At 44.2% G+C, this 18,711-nt stretch overlaps 1 protein-coding gene across 1 annotated transcript; it reads right to left on the reverse strand.

The window, feature by feature from the left end:
• Nucleotides 1-8,378: 8,378 nt before the first annotated feature.
• On the reverse strand, nucleotides 8,379-18,105 carry LOC142498112 (taste receptor type 1 member 3-like). Its single transcript, XM_075606616.1, has 7 exons — nucleotides 18,026-18,105; nucleotides 17,298-17,519; nucleotides 15,468-15,768; nucleotides 13,668-14,435; nucleotides 12,367-12,564; nucleotides 11,666-11,786; nucleotides 8,379-9,277 (listed from the first exon to the last, which is right to left on the reverse strand). The coding sequence occupies exons 1-7, from the start codon at nucleotides 18,103-18,105 to the stop codon at nucleotides 8,379-8,381; spliced, it is 2,589 nt and encodes an 862-aa protein (XP_075462731.1).
• Between the last annotated feature and the right edge of the window lie 606 nt (nucleotides 18,106-18,711).

An 18,711-nucleotide genomic window follows, 5' to 3' on the forward strand; every position in this document is an offset into this window, starting at 1 on the left:
CCCCAACAGGGTGGGGTTCTTCCTTTGGCGCCAATTCCAGCCGTTTCCTTGCAGCTGCCTTGCTTGCAAAGTATCCTTCCTTTCTGCTTACTGCACCAGCCACAGGAACTACTTTTGGTAACATCACCGCCGGTTCACCAGCTCCTTGCTCCGCTGTATTCATACTCACGGGGCATAGTTGGAAACCACTCCCCCTGGTTGAGATCAGGGGAGGGTCCCACAGGCTAATCGGTTGGCTCAGCACTGGGGCTGAGTGAGTCACTGTCCATGAGGGCGCAGCCGCAGCTTTCGCGTCATACCCCCCATCAGGGCGGGGTGTTCCTGTTGCCGCCACTCCTGGCCAACTTTCTGCAAGTTTTGCAATTGCAGAATTCTCTTCAGCAAACCCACGCGGTCTCCCAGGGAAGCGGAAGCCGCCATCTTGCGTTGCACTGTCAGTCTTTTCAATGATTGAGGTAGCGTTCATCTGTTTGTATGCCGACTGACAGTCACTCTCATAATATTCTCCACAAGTCACTGCAATGTCCTCCTCATTGTCCTCAGGGGCCATACCCCTAGGTTCTAGGCAGGACCAAAATGGCGCGGCTACAGCCTTAGCACCACTCCACAGCAGGCTCGTGAAAGTCATTTCTGTAGCTTGCTCTCCCACATCACATGCGCTCCCTCCGTCTGCCTCCGTCCGCCATTTTGGACACTACGCACCGCGCGGATTCTCCATTCTTGCGGTCGCCATAGATGTATTATTTTCGTTATTATTGTACATGGCGCTCCTCTCTGCGGGGCAGCTACCCACTGGCACAATAAAGATTTCTCTGATGCACCACCTTGTGTACCTAATGTAGGCTGGGCTCGTGTTGCACTACCTCAGGCTAGGCTCACTCTCTCTGTGTCTGCTGTGTCTCCTTCCTCCCAGTCTGTGCTCCCTTCGGTAAGTGGTCTGGAATGGGCTAGAGTACTCTGGAGCTTCCATGCAGTACTTGACGTCTACCTACTGTTGGCTAGCCTAGCGTAGACCCTCTCCGGTACCCCTGACTCGTTACCAGGCTGTCCTTCCACGCTTCTTACCACTAGCACTGCCTCAAGGAGACCTGTTAAGCTATAGCCCCTCTCCAAACCTCCAACTCCTTTCAGGCCCCTAGGTCGTCCCTGCGAGCTGACTATTCTCCATCAGCCCCTGACTACTCCTAGGTCCGTCCCAACGCAGCACAAAGTGGCAGAAGACACTCTCCCTGTTTCCAAGTGACCTAGCAAAAGCCTGTCCTGTTGACAGGTCATCTCAGCAGTGCCTCCAAATGTAACGGATTTTCTGGCCTAGCCTGACCCACCCAATCTCACATTGGCCCATGTGGTCTAACCAGTCCCCATTACAGTGTAGTGTCTGGTGGTGCACCTGTTGGCAACAGGACTCCTGAGTCTCCCGCATGATGTTGTGTGGGGATTGCCAACCCAGACAGGCAGCTGAGGTAGTGTGCTGAGTCCTACCTATATCCAGTGCAGCGCCTCCACCTCATCAGGATCCCAGCTTGAGCTTGTGGATGGTCCTAGTGAGGAACTCCTCTGTGGTGCTCCTCTCTGTGCAATGATTCCACACTTACACACAAGAGTGTCTTTAATCAGGAACATCTTTATTGAATACGGTGGGCCAGCTGCCCGTCACAATGGGTATCCTTAGCCCTCCATTGTTCACCGTACTTCCCTTTAAAAGGTATATCTTCCCTTAGTAGGTGGGTTCCCTATCCCCGTAGGGATATCTTTACTGTGACCAGGTCCCTGGTCACAGTTCCATACACTGTCCTTCCACAGCTTACTCTTTTATAACTCAGCAACCTCAGGACTAACTTTTTGCACTGTGCTGTGCCTTATGTATCCTCTGGGGGCTGGCACAACTCTGACATCACTAAACATGGATTCAGAGCATGTGACCACTCCCATCCATACATAGGGCACTTCACCAGGGTGTGAGGGCAAACCTCCATAATTACTGCTGGCATGCCCATAACTTACCAGGCCTTACTGTCAGCAGGAGAGATGACTGCAGCCATTTTACAGCATGGTTACATATGAATTTCAGGTCACACCCGTTGGGATGAAAAATGCCCCTGCCACCTTGCAGCCACTCGTGAATCACCTGTTGGAGGGTCTAGAAGGAAGTGCTGTAGCTTATCTTGATGATATTGCAGTATTTAGTCATTCCTGGGAGTAGCATCTCACACACTTGGCAGAGGTAATCAAGCACATAAAAGATGTAGGGCTGACCATAAAACCAGCAAAGTGCCAGATGGGTATGATTAACGTACAGTTCCTAGGGCAACAGGTATGGGGTGGAACCATGCGTCCAGAGCCTGGCAAGATAGACTCCATAACTGCTTGGCCCACCTCTAAGAAATAGGTGATGCATAAAGTTTGTTCCTCACTCTAGTACCCAGGCAAAACCTCTGACTGACCTAACCAAAGGGAAACTACCCCTAATGGTGACATGGACTCCTGACTGTGAGGAAGCTTCACTGCCCTGAAAACCTCCATTGCTAACTCCCCTGTGCTACAGGCCCCTGACTTCACTAGGAGATTTGTAGTCCTTAACCACATTGATAGCTAGGGAGAGGGGCACCCAGTTGTGTACCTGAGCAGGAAACTACTGCCTTAGGAAGTAGCCTATGCCACAGTAGAAAAGGAATGTCTTGCCATAGTGTGGGCCCTGCAGAATCTGCAATCCTACCTGTACGGACATAGTTTAACAGTAATCACCGACCACAACCCCCTGAGTTTGTTAACAGAGTGCCTGAGGAGAATGTGAAGTTACTGAGATGGAGCCTTGCTCTCCAACACGACACTTTCACGGTCCAGCACAGTAGAGATAAAGAACATGGTAATGCTGATGGCATGTCATGCCAAGGTGAAGGTGATAGTCATGTCAGTGTGGAGAATGGCTTGTAGGTCACCCCCCTTCCCTCATTTTGAGGAGGTGTCATGATAATATCATGAGATATTATGTATTTTAATCAATCTGGTGCTTCAGGGGTTAATGTAGCTACAGTTTTATTTTAAAAAAATTTGATTTTAAAAATGCTATACTGTATGTTGGGTTTACGACGGTCAAGACTTTTCCAGGGTCTGTGCTGATATATATATATATATGACCAGCAATGCACAACACCGTCCAAATCTTCAAAATAGATGCTCATCCCATATAGTTACCATATTCTACATTCACCAGATTGGCAGCTGGCAAAAAGAGACAGCACACTAGGTAGTCTAAACATAATATGTATTAAAACATAAGCACCACAGTCATATATATATATATATATATATATATATATATATATATATATATATATAAATGTAACGGGTATTCCACCCCACCCAATCTCATATGTAGTGTGGGTGAGTAGAACATGCGGTGTTACCGGTGTGGTGCGTATACCTGTCAGGCTCACAGGAGGTCTGAGCCTCCGCTAATGAGAGCCTGGGGTGACTCCTCTGGATCGGATCTTCTTCACATTGCAGCGCCTCCACCTATGTAGGATTCTATGGAAATGTAGAATGACCCTACATAGGTACCCAATCAGAAACCACACACACAGTGATTATAATAACTAAGGGTTTTACTATGAACATAGAGAATATCATAATCATTTACATAACCTCATAACCTGTGTCCCTCTCACGAGGAGACACTACCCGTGACGTCTCGCAGGACGTTTCCCAACACTAGGTGATCCCACCCAGTGTCCCGTGAAACCCCCACACCCAAGGTCCCGTACTCCTACGGAGATAGTCAATGGGTGACTGCGCAGTCACTAAAACCTTTAGGCCTGTTGGTGCACATATAATACAGAGGTACCTTCCGAGCACTCCGATGCTCGGGACTGCAACTGTCTTCTAAAAGGGTCAGACGTCCGTCTGATCCTATCCAGGTACTTCTGCCGTGGACCCCAACGAGGGTCCCACCGCTTCACGGGAACACAACAGTCTCTTGGTACAGCAACCGAACCACAGGAACAGCCACGCCGCTATCCCTGTCTATCCTTCACTAATCCTAGCGTGACAGGAACCCTAACCTAGGGCCTGTCCCTGATGAACCGCAACCTGGGATGGCTTGGGGAAAACTCCTAGGGCCTGTGGAACATTAACCTGCCCCCCTTCCCCTAGCTACCCAGTCTCAACTGTAACTGCTAATCCTAACAGCCTAACGCACCTGCAGCCAACACTCAGCTCACACTGTCAGCCTGCAGGGATCCACACACACTTCACACACACTGCACGCACTGCGCCCAGCACATGCAGCGACACACACACAGACAGCTGCAATCACACACAGCCACCTGGATCCCGTAGCAATCCACTACTAGCACACTGTGCCTATTTGCCAGTGCCCACAGCCCTCTCCGCTGTGGCACTGCCAAACCTGCACCTTACACACACTAAGGGTGACCTCCCTATCTAGGGCCGTCCCTTATCAGTTACCCACTAACCTGGTGGGGAGTTGGGGCCTACCTGGAGGGTGTGGGTACCTATCAGGATGCAGGAGCTGCACTCACTCCCCGCATCCTTCCTTCCCCTTCAGCTCCTCTGCTCCAACTGACGTGACTCATGCAAAGCCCGGGAAAATGTATCTCTTTCCTCCAGGGCAGTCCTGCAGCCCTATTGGCTCCTATAAAGCACCTGGTGCCTGCCTCGCTATGCCTCATGGGAATTGTAGTCCCGAGGCCCCTACAATAACATTGAGGCCGCGTGCGTGCCTTCCCTCTGCCTACACAAACCTGTAATGGCCGCCGCAACCTCTCACTAACTTCCCCTACTCTCGCGCGACTCTCCTGCGCCTTCCCTGCCCTCACGCAACTGCTCCCTGGCGCTAGGGTTCTCCCTGCGCATGCGCGAGCTAACTGGACCTCTCCTGCCCTCGCGCGATCACTGCGCATGCGCGAGTCTCTCCGTAATGGCGGCGCCCTATCCGCCCGGCTCCGGGAGCGCCGGGAGCCCTGAGATGCGCGTGCGGCCTTGGCAACCGGCCGCACGCGTCCCCGGCAACCCCCGGGCCGGGACCTGACCGCCCTCTCCCCTGACACTGCCGAACGGAGCCGCCATTGGACGCGGCGGCCCCCGCTATCGGCAGTCAGGTGAGGGGGGTGCGGTAGCGCTGGGGAGACCTGGCTACACATATATATATATATATATATATATATATATATTCCTAATATCTACATGAGAAGGAAAGTGCTAGGATTTGATTATTGCTACGTGAGGGGATGGTGTGAGGCTCGTCTCTCTGGGAAGGGAGGTATTGTAAGTATACTGTAGTTGTTGTTGTTTCTGTAGTATTTGTCTTTTGTTGTTTGATTTCTCTTGGTGCTGTCAAGACATTGATGTCACTCACAGAATAAATGCAGTTCCGAATGTGCAAAGCTGCCCTAGTTAAGTACATGAATGTTTGCACAAAGACAAGCTAGTTTTGTGTTTATTGTTTGTAAAATAAGAATCTTTTGCAGCTCTTTTATGTTCAGCAATGGCTTTGTGAAAAGCACCAATCTTTACAAATGTTACTGTGAAATTCCATGAAAACACGACATTAAGGGCAAATATTAATTGCCAAGTAGGATAGTGGCACTTTGCAATTTGTTGTGATTTTTTCCATGACGTGGGTTGTAATTGTGCCATTGTTAGCCACATTTGCTATTGTTTCACATATATATATTCCGAACTACAGACAAAAGTGTTATTTAGTTTGATATGCTTTAATGTTTTTAATAAAAAATATGTCACAACAGCAGTTAATCACACGTATTCAAAGGACAAAATTAGTTATGGTTGCTTAATTAATGTATTCATTTAACAATAAACTGAGAAAAGTACATTTATCCATGTAAAAATCAATGTGACAAAAAACAGATGCCAATGTGAACAAAATAACATATATTGTTGAATCTAATTCTAATAATTTCTATTAGGGGTATGAATTAGTACAATACCAAAAGTAGAAAACGTAAGCAAGATGAACCACCCTACTGATGTTATTAATGAAATATCTTAACATCATTTTGAGTGAGATCATTTTAAGAATGGTATATTCTTTTCGATGTTGCCAACCATGTACAAAGAGAGCACCTTACAGTAGAAGCAAGTAGTCTAAGGCTAAGGCCCCGCTCCCAGAGTCAGCGCACCCGCACTGCAGACAGGCGGTGCGCTGACATACACAGACCGCGATATGCGGTCTGTAGGGAGCGGGAGCCGGAGCGGGAGGTGGGCGGGAGTGGGAGGCTTGACAGGGAGGGGGGGCGTGGCTTGAGCGGAGGGACCCGCTACTCTCCCCCCCCCCTCCCTCCACGGACTCGGGCTGGAGCTGCTGAGGGTAAGTTTAAACACACACACGCAGGCACTCATACATACACACACACACACACACACAGGCAGGCACTCACGCACTCATACACACACACGCGCGCACACACAGGCAGGCACTCACGCACTCATACACACACCCACACAGACAGAGGCAGGCACTCACGCACTCAGGCACACACATACACACACAGACAGGCACGCACGCACTCAGACACACAGACAGGCACTCACCTGCTTTCACTCCACACTCCTCCCCGCTCCCCGAAGCCTCTCCTCCTCCCGAAGCCTCCCCTCCCCATTGGCTCACAGCCACACCACGTGACGCGTCAACGCTAGGAAACACCATTCTCTTGTGTCTCCTAGCGGCTGACACGCCACAGCGTGTAGTCAGCTGTGCCGCCAGGGGGTACCGGGACCGGCTCGCAAGGATTCCCCTGCTGGTGGGGAACTCGCGACATGGCAGCCCGCGCCAACGAGCGCAGCGGGACCGAGGCCTAAGGGTGAGTCACCAGTCAGCACTGTGGCACGTGCGCCCGACGGGGGGCGGCGCGTGCACAGCACTGCACCGCGATCTGCGGTCTGTGGGAGAAGGGAGCGTTTGCGATGGGTGGGGGAGTGGCAATGGGTTTGCAGGGGCATGGCCATGAACTCACTCGGCTGGTTCGCCCTCATTGGCAGAACCGCCGGCGGGGGCGTGGTCACGCCTCCGTCGCAAACGATGAGTTTAAATTTCCCTGCCTGCCTGAAAACCTGTCGCACACCGCTGGGGAAAGGTGTTCGACAGGGTACTAACTGGGACCGGCCTGACTGTGGGGGCGGACCTTGAATGCACAGCACACGCCTGGGACTGGGGCCGCCCCCTAAGGCTGCGGCCACGCTGCCGCTGATAGCACTCATGCTTGAGAGTGGTAATGTCACCAACTCTCCAAACATGAGCGCAGGGTGTCCTGCATAATTTTGCAAGCACGAGTGGGGGGTGGGGGGGTTTTGGGGGCATGGATCAGGGCTATATTTCTGTGTGTAATGTGTGTGTTTGTGTGTGTGGCTCTGTGTGTGGCTGTGTTCTGTGTGCATTGACTGCTGAGCGTGCTTCAAAGTCAATTTTGTTTGTCTCCCCAAGCACCAAGCGTGGCCGTACCAAATGATTTTAATTGCAGTGAGCGCACCAAGTGCGCTCAGCGGCAGCGGGGACATGGAACTGAAAAAAGAGCAGCAGGCGCTCAAGTAAACTAGAGGAAAGGAAAGTCTGTGCCTGTAACGCGAAGCTCACCACAAACGAGGCACGACCGCGGGGCTGAGGTAGGGAGGACTTTAAAATACACCTTGTATTATATGTTCACACTTTACTGTTTATTTATTGTTTATTATTAAAATGTTATTATTTTGACTTTCTATGTATGTATATTATATGTGTCAATTTCTAGCCTTGGTCTATTTGACCATTATGTGGAGATATTGAGAATCTCAGGACTATTAGTCCATCAATTTAGCGAGTGCTATATATAGGACCTTTTCAGGTTCCTTCTTGGAACCTACCTTGTTAAAATGATACAGTAGTATCCTATTGCACCCTGTAATATAATTAGATATTATATCACCCATCTTGTATTAGGCTGAGCGGTAAAGTCACTTTTATTGTCAACTACAGTACCTGGTAGTAATGAAATTGTTATTTACAGTAAGTTGATTACAATTGTATCATGCACTCCTTATGAAGACAGTGAAAAGGTATTTTTATAGTGCACACATGATGGAGAGATGGGTGCAGTCAATGCATCGTTATCATGTATTCATGTAATCCTCAAGGACTGACAGCTCTTGCCTTAAGTAATGTGTCCAAATCATTCTGCTGTGTTACTGAACCACATTGGTGGTTCTTGTCTCCTCATAGATTAGTATTTCTTTTTTTCACCCTTTAATCCACTGCTATTAAAATATTCAAGAATAAAGGATATATGTTACAGTAAAACAAACTAGCACTTCTTTATTTGAGGCAGAACCCCACTTATTGCACAGACATAGGAATTTGGAACAAACTAATTATTATATATTTTGAAATACTCTGCAGACCCCATGCCTGGCTTTAGAAGGAGAATATAACACTTAGGGGCAAAATACCCCAACATTATGCCAAAGGAACTGACCAGGGCGGTGGCCATTTGCAATAAGGATTGATTCCCATGAGTGATCTCCACATAGACAGGGACAAATACAATCCAAATTAGCAAATATGCCAACATGGAAAATGTGATATCTCTGGCTAGATTGTACTGACCTGGGGGTGCCTGGGCCACACAGTTTAACATAAAAGACATAAGGGCAAGTATTCCATTGTACCCAAACATGAGAACAAAGCTAAGAATATCGGATATTTCACACTGTAGATATTTATGAAGGTAAGTGACCTCCTCATTTGAGGACAGTGGTGTGGTGCTATGTATGTACCAAATACAAAATGAACACTGAATTAGAATGCTGAAAATGACAGAGGCCCAAGTACCTTTGGTTTTAAGCCACTGGATATATTTTGCGGGCATTCCTTTAAAATCTGTGACCAACATAACTTGAATGGCCTTTACTGAGAATGTAGACAGGCAGCAGGTGAAACCAATAGCCAGGAATGGCTGCTGCATTTGGCACACAATATTATTGGGTTTTCCAATGAAGAGGGCCATGCTGAAACTAATTGCCAGCAATGAAAGAAGAGCAAAGAAACTCATGTTGCCGCCAGAGGCCTGGACAATGGGAGTGTTCCTGTTCTTCAAAAAGAGAATGCAAGTACCCAGGATAAGGCAGAAGAGGCCAAATGTGAATGAAAGCAGGAATATTACTGGGGTATCACTCCACTGCAGGTACAGGAAGGTGGGGTTGCTACAGATGGTGCTCCTAGGATTGGACCATTGACCTTCTGGGCATGGATAACACTGGAAGTCATCTGAAAGAGAGGATGTGAAGAAATATTTGGGGGGCCTATTCAGATAGATTCAATAGGTGACTTAACGCGTGTTAAGTGCACTTTACAACCCATTGTGCATGTGTACAGTAGTTATTCACAAAGCTATGATAACATGTCAAAACCGCTCGTAAACACCTTTTTAACAAGAGTTATCAGTATTCCACTGACAAGCTGTGCTGTAGTTCAAAAAATGCCCAAACTCTCATTTGTTGTCAGTGACTGCTATTCAGGTGGCTCCGAGATGCAAATCGTGGGATAAACATGCATTTGAGGGCGTGAGATATTTGCATCTGAGTATGGTTTATTTTTACTACATAGGATTGAAGTCGGGGGTCTCCGGAACTGACCCGCATTAATATCAGCTCCGGAGACCCCCTGCTTCAATCCTATGTAATACAAATAAAATTACCGGCAACCTTCATTATCTTAGTTGCTAACCGCTAAGGTAATGAAGGGGTTAAATAGCAGTACCCGGGTTGTTGGTGGTAGAAGGGGTGGGTGAAGGCTGTTGTTGCCCCAGGGTGAGTGGTTAGGCCTCCCGGGAGAGTTGCGGGAGGGGTTAACCCCTTCATTACCTAAGCGGTTAGCCACTAAAGGTAATGATGCTCTGTTTTTATTTTAATTTTAATAACATAGGATTGAAGCAGGGGGTCTCCGGACCTTAATCACATTAACTTCAGGTCCGGGAGCCTCCTGTTTCTCGAAATACAGGCCCCAGTGCCGGTATCTCCTGCAAGTTTAAATGTCCCGGTCACATGGGCCGTGACGCGGGACATTTAAACTTGCAGGAGATACGGGCGTCTGATACAGAGGCCTGTACCTTGGGAAGCAGGAGGCTCCAGGACCTGGAATTAATACGGTTTAGGTCCAGAGACCCCCTGCTTCAATCCTTTGTCATTAAAATTCAAATAAAAACAGCCTGATCGCCCGTGAGTGGTGTGCAGGGAGGTGCGGTTTCCCTCTGCACAGCTCTTCCAGACTGATGAAGAGAAATCACATGGGCAAATTACCTGAAAAGCAACTAGAAACTCTTGTGGTAATGTAATTTTTGAAACAAATGGTATTTAACAAGCAATATATCTTACTGAATACCGTTTTTACACAAGTTTCATACCGTACGGTAGGAACATACAGTACCAACACATACAAAACAGCAAAAACAAGAAGATTGGCACAAGAAAAGGGACGCAGAATGTAATCCTACAATTACTATACATAAGCTAAGTCAGTCCTCCATAACTCTTCTTGCTTCATATAACATGACAAAAATTGCATGTAAAAATCAGAACCAGCTACATTGATACATAAACTATTTTATTAGTGATTGTAAAATTGAAGATTTGTAAAATTTGCATCTAAACTCCCTTAGGCCATGCGCATAGAGCCAGCGACGTCGCCCAAAAACAAATGCATTGCCACGTGTGCTTATAGTAAGCACGATGGCGACAATGCGACGGAGCGACGTCGCATTGCGAATTTTGGAAGCTGGCAATATTTGATTTTTCAAGGGCTGTCGCCTCATATGACAGCCCCTGAACCAATCAAATGCCAGTAAGCCCGCGCCGCCGCAAAGTGAAATATAACTTTCGCTAGCGGCGACAGCGACGGGTGACAATCTGTAGTATATTTTCTTCTTCTTTATCCCCGTGGCACTTTGACTGGCACATACAGTATACAGCTTTTGAGTCTTATTAGTTTAGTTAAAAAAAAATATTTGTTTTAGTTAAAATATGTTATAGTTATTTTCGAAGATGTAACTTTGCTGTGGCATACTGTAAATATATATTCTTTCAAAATACTTCCATGGCGATTCATGTTTGCTGTTAAGTAATTCGTTCTCCCCAACAACCAACCCACACCAGGTTTTAGCAATAACCAATGCATTTACTTGTGTGTGAATCTACTTAATTTGTATATCAATATGATAAGCATTGGTAATCTCAACAAACTATTTGGCTCTTGGCCTGAAATGAGTGTGAGAATTACTGCTGCAAAACTATGACTCTGATGTTGGAGTTCTGAGTTAGGCCAAGTCCATAGTACAGGTGTGCGTACGCAACACAACGCTTGGCCTTGCACGTGCCTGTCGCCCGAGCGATCGGTGGACTTCAGATCGCTCGCGATGGGAGGCATGGCCATGACATCATGAGGATGGTTCTCCCTCTCAGCCACATGACGTGGCTGTCGCTCGGCAACCGTGCCAAAACGCCAAATCTTGTCTTCTGGAAATGCTACCGCACCATTGCGATTGATCTCGTGCGCACTATGGGTGCCTCATAGGAGAGCCGTCTCTTGTTCGCACCACGCGCGGTCGCGATCACTATGGATGAGGCCTTACATGCTCAAAGACCTTATTAAATTCTTTACCTGTAAGAGAATGAAACATTCCTTCTTGACAGTCAATACAATCAAAGCAGCACGAATGAGTTCCTTTCACTCTCTTAATTTGTCCTGGCAAACAGTCTTTGGAGCATTGGGACTCAGGCACCTTGGGAAGATATAAAACACTGCCAAAAATACTGTTCTGTATTACAGACGTTAGATATACCTGTGATACATATTATTAATACTCATGTAACACAATTCGATGTAATGTACTCTTCTGAAAAAATTAGCTTGCTCACAAATGTCAGACAGACAAGTTTTACTCTGTCATAGAGAATATTACAGAATATCTCACCTATCTTTATGACAGTTTCTTGTTTGTAATATATATATGAGTTCAGTGGAGTTGCGTTCATGGTCACAGATTCAGCCTTTTTTATGATTTTAACCGTTGTATTGTTAACAGAGACTGGACAAAAGGCTGAGCTATTTGTCTTGCATTTTCCACCCAGCTAAGGAGATCAATCAGCAAAAATGCAGTCCATGCAAAATAGGCAAAATAAATGACTCCTCCAGAGCAGGTCAAACAAAGTGAGCAATATTAATATCGTTCTATGATCTAACAGCTGTAATATTCAGAAAAGGCTCTTGATCTTTTTCTTGCATATTGTATTGCATTGTATCTTAATTCATTGGTATACAGTACACTCATAGTACAAAGACAACAACTTCTTATAACGAACCTTGTTCATTTGTGTTCTCCAGTCAATGAGTGAGCTATTAATTCCCATTTCATTGTTGTAGCATCCAATTCTTGTAAACCCCATCTCGGCTAGGCTGTGGGTCACAATGTCGTATCCAGTACTGGGGTTTCCATATTTGTCAAAGTTATACGTAGTATTAAAAATGGTAAAATTCAGTTTCTTCATCTCTTCCGATAACTGCCATAAAGAGACAAATGTATTGTGTGTAGTTCTTTATGGTACAGGCATACACTCACATTGCAAAATAAAAGGGAGACAATTACCAGAGGTAAAGCTAAACATTAGCTAAGACCATAGTACTGTGTACAGAGAAAAGCGCTTTGATTCATGCCAAGTGTTCTCAAACTCAATGGGAGACCATATCTATATTGTTGCTCCATTTCTATAGCTATTACCTTTAATACTACCAAAGTAAAGAAGTTGTGTGATGCAGTAAACACATATTGTGGGTTAGTCCTTTTGCCTTAGGTCGATTAATTGACACTCAAATGCTGTAATGGGGGCATATTCTGTCATAATCGTTTAAATATAATGATTGAAACAAGTTGTTTTCTAACCCAATGCACAACCAAATGTAATTCTGATATAAATATTTGCAATACAGATGTAACCAGATTCACTGTCCACGGAGCTGTGTGAAGAGCAGCAAAGCACCACGGCTTCAGGGCAGTAAAAGCTGTGGCGGTTTCTTCCGAACGGTATCCCCCACTGAGATATTTCCCTCTCACGGATAACGCAGCAGTCAGGATTCTGTGGCTTCCCCCGACAGCGGGAGCAGATAATAGTCTGGTTAGAACTGTAGATGAGAGAGAGAGAGATCCAATGTCCCAAAGGGGACTGAAATGTCGATCTCCATGTAACTAAACTCCTCTTATTGAAGAAGTTCAAGTGTGCTGGATCTATTTTTCTTTTATGATAAATATATATATATATATTTATCATCATATATATAGATCACTGTCACCGGAAGAGGAGATCAGTGTATCTCAAAAGCTCGTACAAATAAAAGCATTTCGTTAGCCACAGAATGGTATTGTCTATTCATTTTTGATTATTAAAGCTCAGCTAACACGGTACCGGTACATATATATATATATATATATATATATATATATATATATATATATATATATATATATATATATATATATATATATATATATATATATATTCATTCTTCAGTGCCTATGACAATATTATACTTTTAAGATTAATGGGGGAAAAATCATCATTTGTTTATACAAAGACACTCTAGTGACCATAAGATAGCCAGGACTTACTTTCCAAGCGAAGATATTGGACTGTTTCTTATTACATTTTACAGCGCTACAGTTAAGTAGGTTGTGCAAAGCATACGCTACTGCATATGCTGATTTGTACACACTGTGTGCATGCAACTCCGTGAGTGGATTTAACATAACAGTCATTTTGTCAGCTTCAAAATCAATGCCATCATAATCATTACTCCTGGTTGCCAAAGGGTTGGTAGGCAGGGATTGGAGTGCGTACATTTCAGAGATCACGTTTCTTAGATATTGATCAAATCCTAACACAGTTTGTGCCCTGTGATTGAAGCCTATCACTGTTCCAATGCGCTCTATGCCAGGCATGGCTATAATACTTGCTGAAAGGACCCAGGATGCACTCCCTATCCACACCCTTGTCATGTTGCGCCTGATGACCTCCATAAAAAAAGCAATGGACTGAGAAAGTGAAGCAAAGACAAGTACCACCTTAACATCAGTCTGCTCAATTCTGTCCAAGGTATCTTCAATCACAATACTTGTTTGAGAGCTTGAAAGGTACAAAGGAATGAGACCTACATAAGCAATGCAGATCCCATTGGAGATGGCTGAAGAAGAGAACTGCTGTATGGCTGTTTCACCATAGTCATCCTCACTGGCCACAATTGCTATCCAGTTCCATTTGAAGTAAGCAATCAGAGATACCATTCCATTCACTTGTTTTTTGTCACTGGGGACCGTCCGGAAGAAGGCTGGGAAGATGTTCCTGTCACTGAACTTGTCAGAGGTGATAGAATAGCTAATCTGAAACATAAACCCACAGAAGAGGTAGGGACATTAAAGAGTCATAGGAAACAGAACCAGATTCTCCTGGCAGAAATACGCTGCCATAACATGCCGTTCACTAATGAGAAAGCCTAGGAAAGCACTAATAGAGATAGTGTTTAGAGAGTGTATATAGGTAACAAAACACAATGCATCTGAAGTGAACAAATGCAGTTATATACAGAATACATTAGTATACAGAAGTCTATTTTCAACCTCATCTACTATGAAACTATGTAACATTATAACATAATTCAGTAAAGAAACTACTTTCAAGTGCTATGTTTTAATAGTTTTGTCCGAAGTGTACAGGGTGAAATTCTAATTTGGTGAAGAGCATTGGGAATTTCAATAATGTACTGTGTACTTTTTTCCCCTTCCATTCTCATTTAAATAAAAGCATATACTGTATTGGGAATTACTGTGGGTCTTATATGTCAGCCCAATCACTTCCTAATCCTCTCCAACAACTCCACAGCCATGTGTTCTATCCTATTTTCATTTCCATCAGTCACATAGTAGCATAGTAGATGAGGTTGAAAAAAGACATTTGTCCATCAAGTTCAACCTATGTTAAATTTAGACAACAAGGCTCTTATTGTACTTTTGCGCGCTTTATAGAGAGTAAAGTACATTTTTGGACACATTTTGCTATAACAGATTTTTGTGTGTGTTAAGTGCTTAGTTTTTCTTAATAAACAGGGTTCATGTGATGTCATGTTGCCATGGCAATGCCACATCATGTGACACAGTGACATCGCATTGCCCAGGCAGCGCAACACTGCAGGCACCCAGACTCCCCCAAATCTACCTCTCTGCCGATCTGCAGGGCCCGCACTCTCTCCTCTTCCGCCTCCTGGCCGCGTCGAGATCCAACTTCCGACCAGAGGGGGGAGCTGGAGGAGGGCGGGCCCTACATAAAATGATAGAATTACATCATTGATCTTTAACTACTATCTGAAAATGACCCTGGCTCTCTGCTTGTTTTATAACCAGTCCCTAGCAATGTACCTGTGGGATGAGGAAGGTGCTAAACAGCTTCATGGAGGCTGTGGCAATCTCGGTGGATGAAGGTCCGATCACTGCCAGTACTCGGGTTCTATATTCTGTTAGGTTGCAAGTCACTTCCACATCTTGTGTCCCATTCCTGGTTATAAAGAGCATGGCGGGATGTAGAATGACCATGGAATTCAGGCAGGTGTCATAGATTTCATACCCTAGATTCTCTCCAGGAAGCAGAGTGGTGCTGTTGTTGATCTCTTCTAATGTGAATTTCATTGCCAGCGCCTGAAGAAAACCTGTAGGGTTTAAACTGAGGTATTTGATGTCTTAGCAGAGGTGAACATATCAGAATGGTGCAGCCCATGCTGACACTAATTCAGGGGTCCTGCTCCAGTCCTCAAGACCCCCAATGTCAGGTTTGAAGGATATCCCTGCTTTATCACAGGTGGCTCAGTCGAAGAGCCTGCTTCAGCACTGGTTTCAACAGATCCACTGATTGAGCCACCTGTGTTGAAGAAGGCATATCCTGAAAACCTGATCTGCTGGGGTTCTTGAGGACTGCAGTTGAGAGCCCCTGCACTAATTGATTTAGGGGTGTGATCGTCCTAAAATATGTGGAACATTCCCAGTCCCAGGACACCTGCATACCAACCAAAAATATTTCCACTGCAGAGACTAAATACTTTTGTGCTGTTAAATCCGTATAAATATAGCAGACATTATTGCACAATGCGGCATTACCGCCGGCGTGGACTTGAACGTATGTGCAATTTGCAAGGCAAACAAATGGAACGCCAATGTACCAAATTATGCCATTTTGCAAACTAATCGCGTAATTTTGCTGGTTACCTCGTGGTAAAAGATACAATACCGGCGGCTATATCTGTAGTTTGTCATTGGCCAAATTAAAATAGAGATATGCTGAGACATTATTTTGTCTCTGCAACAGTTCAACCGAGAAGATGTAATATTTGAAGGTTCTAGTTTTTGGGAGGGATTTGGGGAATAACCAATTGGATAGCATATTTATAAGTGTTTAATTGGTTGTTCCAAAAACATGGTGTGCCTAAAATGCACATGAAAGGGGTGAGAATGCTATAATGAGTTAAATACGCTGTACATTATCCCAAAGAGACCGATTGACTAGGTTGCATTGACGAAATCAACCATTTCTTTTTATTTATTTATCAAATATTTTATCAGCATGATTAGCAATGTTCAAATATGCTTACATTTACAATTTTTGCGTTTTGTTATGCTAAAATTAACATTGCTTGGACGTTTTTGAAACATTTTCATCAGATTACCGCAATATTTTGTCAATTGTGCCACTTTTTGACGGATTTGCACCAAATGACAGTATATAGAGGGCCACAGGACCTTGCACATTGACTTTTAATGCTTGTGAACTTTTCTAATTAATGTTTACGTTTTCGCCATAATTTTTGCTAATCTATTTTGGTGACTTTCACCTGTATCATAAACTTCAGTGACAATGTTGTATATCTCTACTCCCATTTACAATCACCAAGCCATATGGGTCTAAATCACCCAAGCAGGTCAAGGTAACCTACTTTTAGAAATAAGGATAGGAGAGTGCAAAAACTATACACTGTTTGAATTATACTTTGAGTTATCCTCTATTTTAAAAGGAAAGATTCATAAAGTTTGGGCTTTTAAATCCCACGACTTCATCAAAAAAGAGTAGTTGTTGACCCTGTTGATGTGTGACATACTAAAGGTCACTCATCTCCTTGGAAGGCTCAGCACTGCAAGTCCCATCCCCCTTTAATAACCAAAATTGTGTGCTGTTTAATGCTCCAGTCAGAACTGTCTCACCTGCTACATGTCAAGGGCTCAGGTTTCCAGCGATTTTCTAAGTCTTTAACTGTTGTGTGGACCGGAAACAGACCACCAATCATGAATTCTCCAGGCTTATGAAATATCTGGTAGGCTTCAGCGTCTAGATTTTCCGTCTTTCCCAGGATAATTCCCACTTTAAATCCCAAGAATAAACTCACAAATAATGTAAAATGAGGAATCATGGCTCTGATAGTGGAACTGCACAGCACCAGAAAGTAAAAAAAAACAAGAAAGGTCCAGGTTAAAACAAAAAAACCCTGGCCGTGAAACTTCAGGGTTTAAGAAGACACAGTCAGAGTCATCAGGATGTAATTAATAGAAAGAGCGACATACACAGAAATGACATTCCAAAAAAACAGCATCTGTAGTTATTCAGTAAGTATTTTCTGTCACTGGCCCTAACATTTGAATAATTGGAGTTCAGTATCTTAAAACAGGCAGTCAGGATGTGCAGTCAAATAGTAAGGTTTCCAATGCACTTCATTTGCAGGATACCTAGAAGGAGAATTAACTTTGTGGGTATGACTGCTAACGAAAATTATGCATTTTGGGAAAGCAAGTTTGCTAATTTTGCATCTAGAATTTCTATCCCTTTACTTTTATCGCTGAAGGTTTTTTTTTTAAATTCTGAATATAATATGTGAAAATCGTATTTATTCGTTTACTGCTTCACTGGACTACCCCTACATTTCTATACATATTACTTTTCAATGTCAGATTGTCTCCTCTCCTTGCACTTTGCAATTGACAATTGTTTTTCATTTGGCGTTTGGTTGAAAACCATCCCTATATGAAAAAAATCTCTAAAGCGTGTGTGTGTTCTGTCAATGGATACATTGCTTTGGAAGCTGCAGTTGAGTGGTAATGCTGGTTTTGGCTCTTTATTTTACATTATGGTTTTAAACACTTAAAAATTAAACAAAGTCATGCATTTCTGACTTTTTTGCTACACTCGGGATAAAAACAAAACAAGAAAGATGAGAGATTATTCGCTTATTTCCTAAAATGCAACAATGGCATAGGTGCTATAGATATGTGGCTTATAAACAATATATTGTATTATATTCTATTACTTGCTGATCTTTGAACCCCACAAGTCAACATCATTTATTTCATCAAATACAGCTCCACTCACATCAAAGTGCAGTAGCAATGCGCTAGAGTTTAGGTACTCCATTAAACAGTTCTTTAGACACTATTTTACATTTATTTCAGATACTATTTACTGAGTACGGAAACAACATTGAAATATCAAAGGGCAAATAACCATAATTCCTTATGAGATTACTTTTATATTTTAAATAAATATCATATATATTAACCGCCAAATAGTCTAAGTAAAAGTTTGTTGTGCCTGGTCATTTTGAGCCAAGTGGATGCTCTTCGACTA

Source organism: Ascaphus truei, chromosome 6, assembly GCF_040206685.1.
Source record: "Ascaphus truei isolate aAscTru1 chromosome 6, aAscTru1.hap1, whole genome shotgun sequence".
NCBI classification, from domain to species: Eukaryota; Metazoa; Chordata; class Amphibia; order Anura; family Ascaphidae; genus Ascaphus; species Ascaphus truei.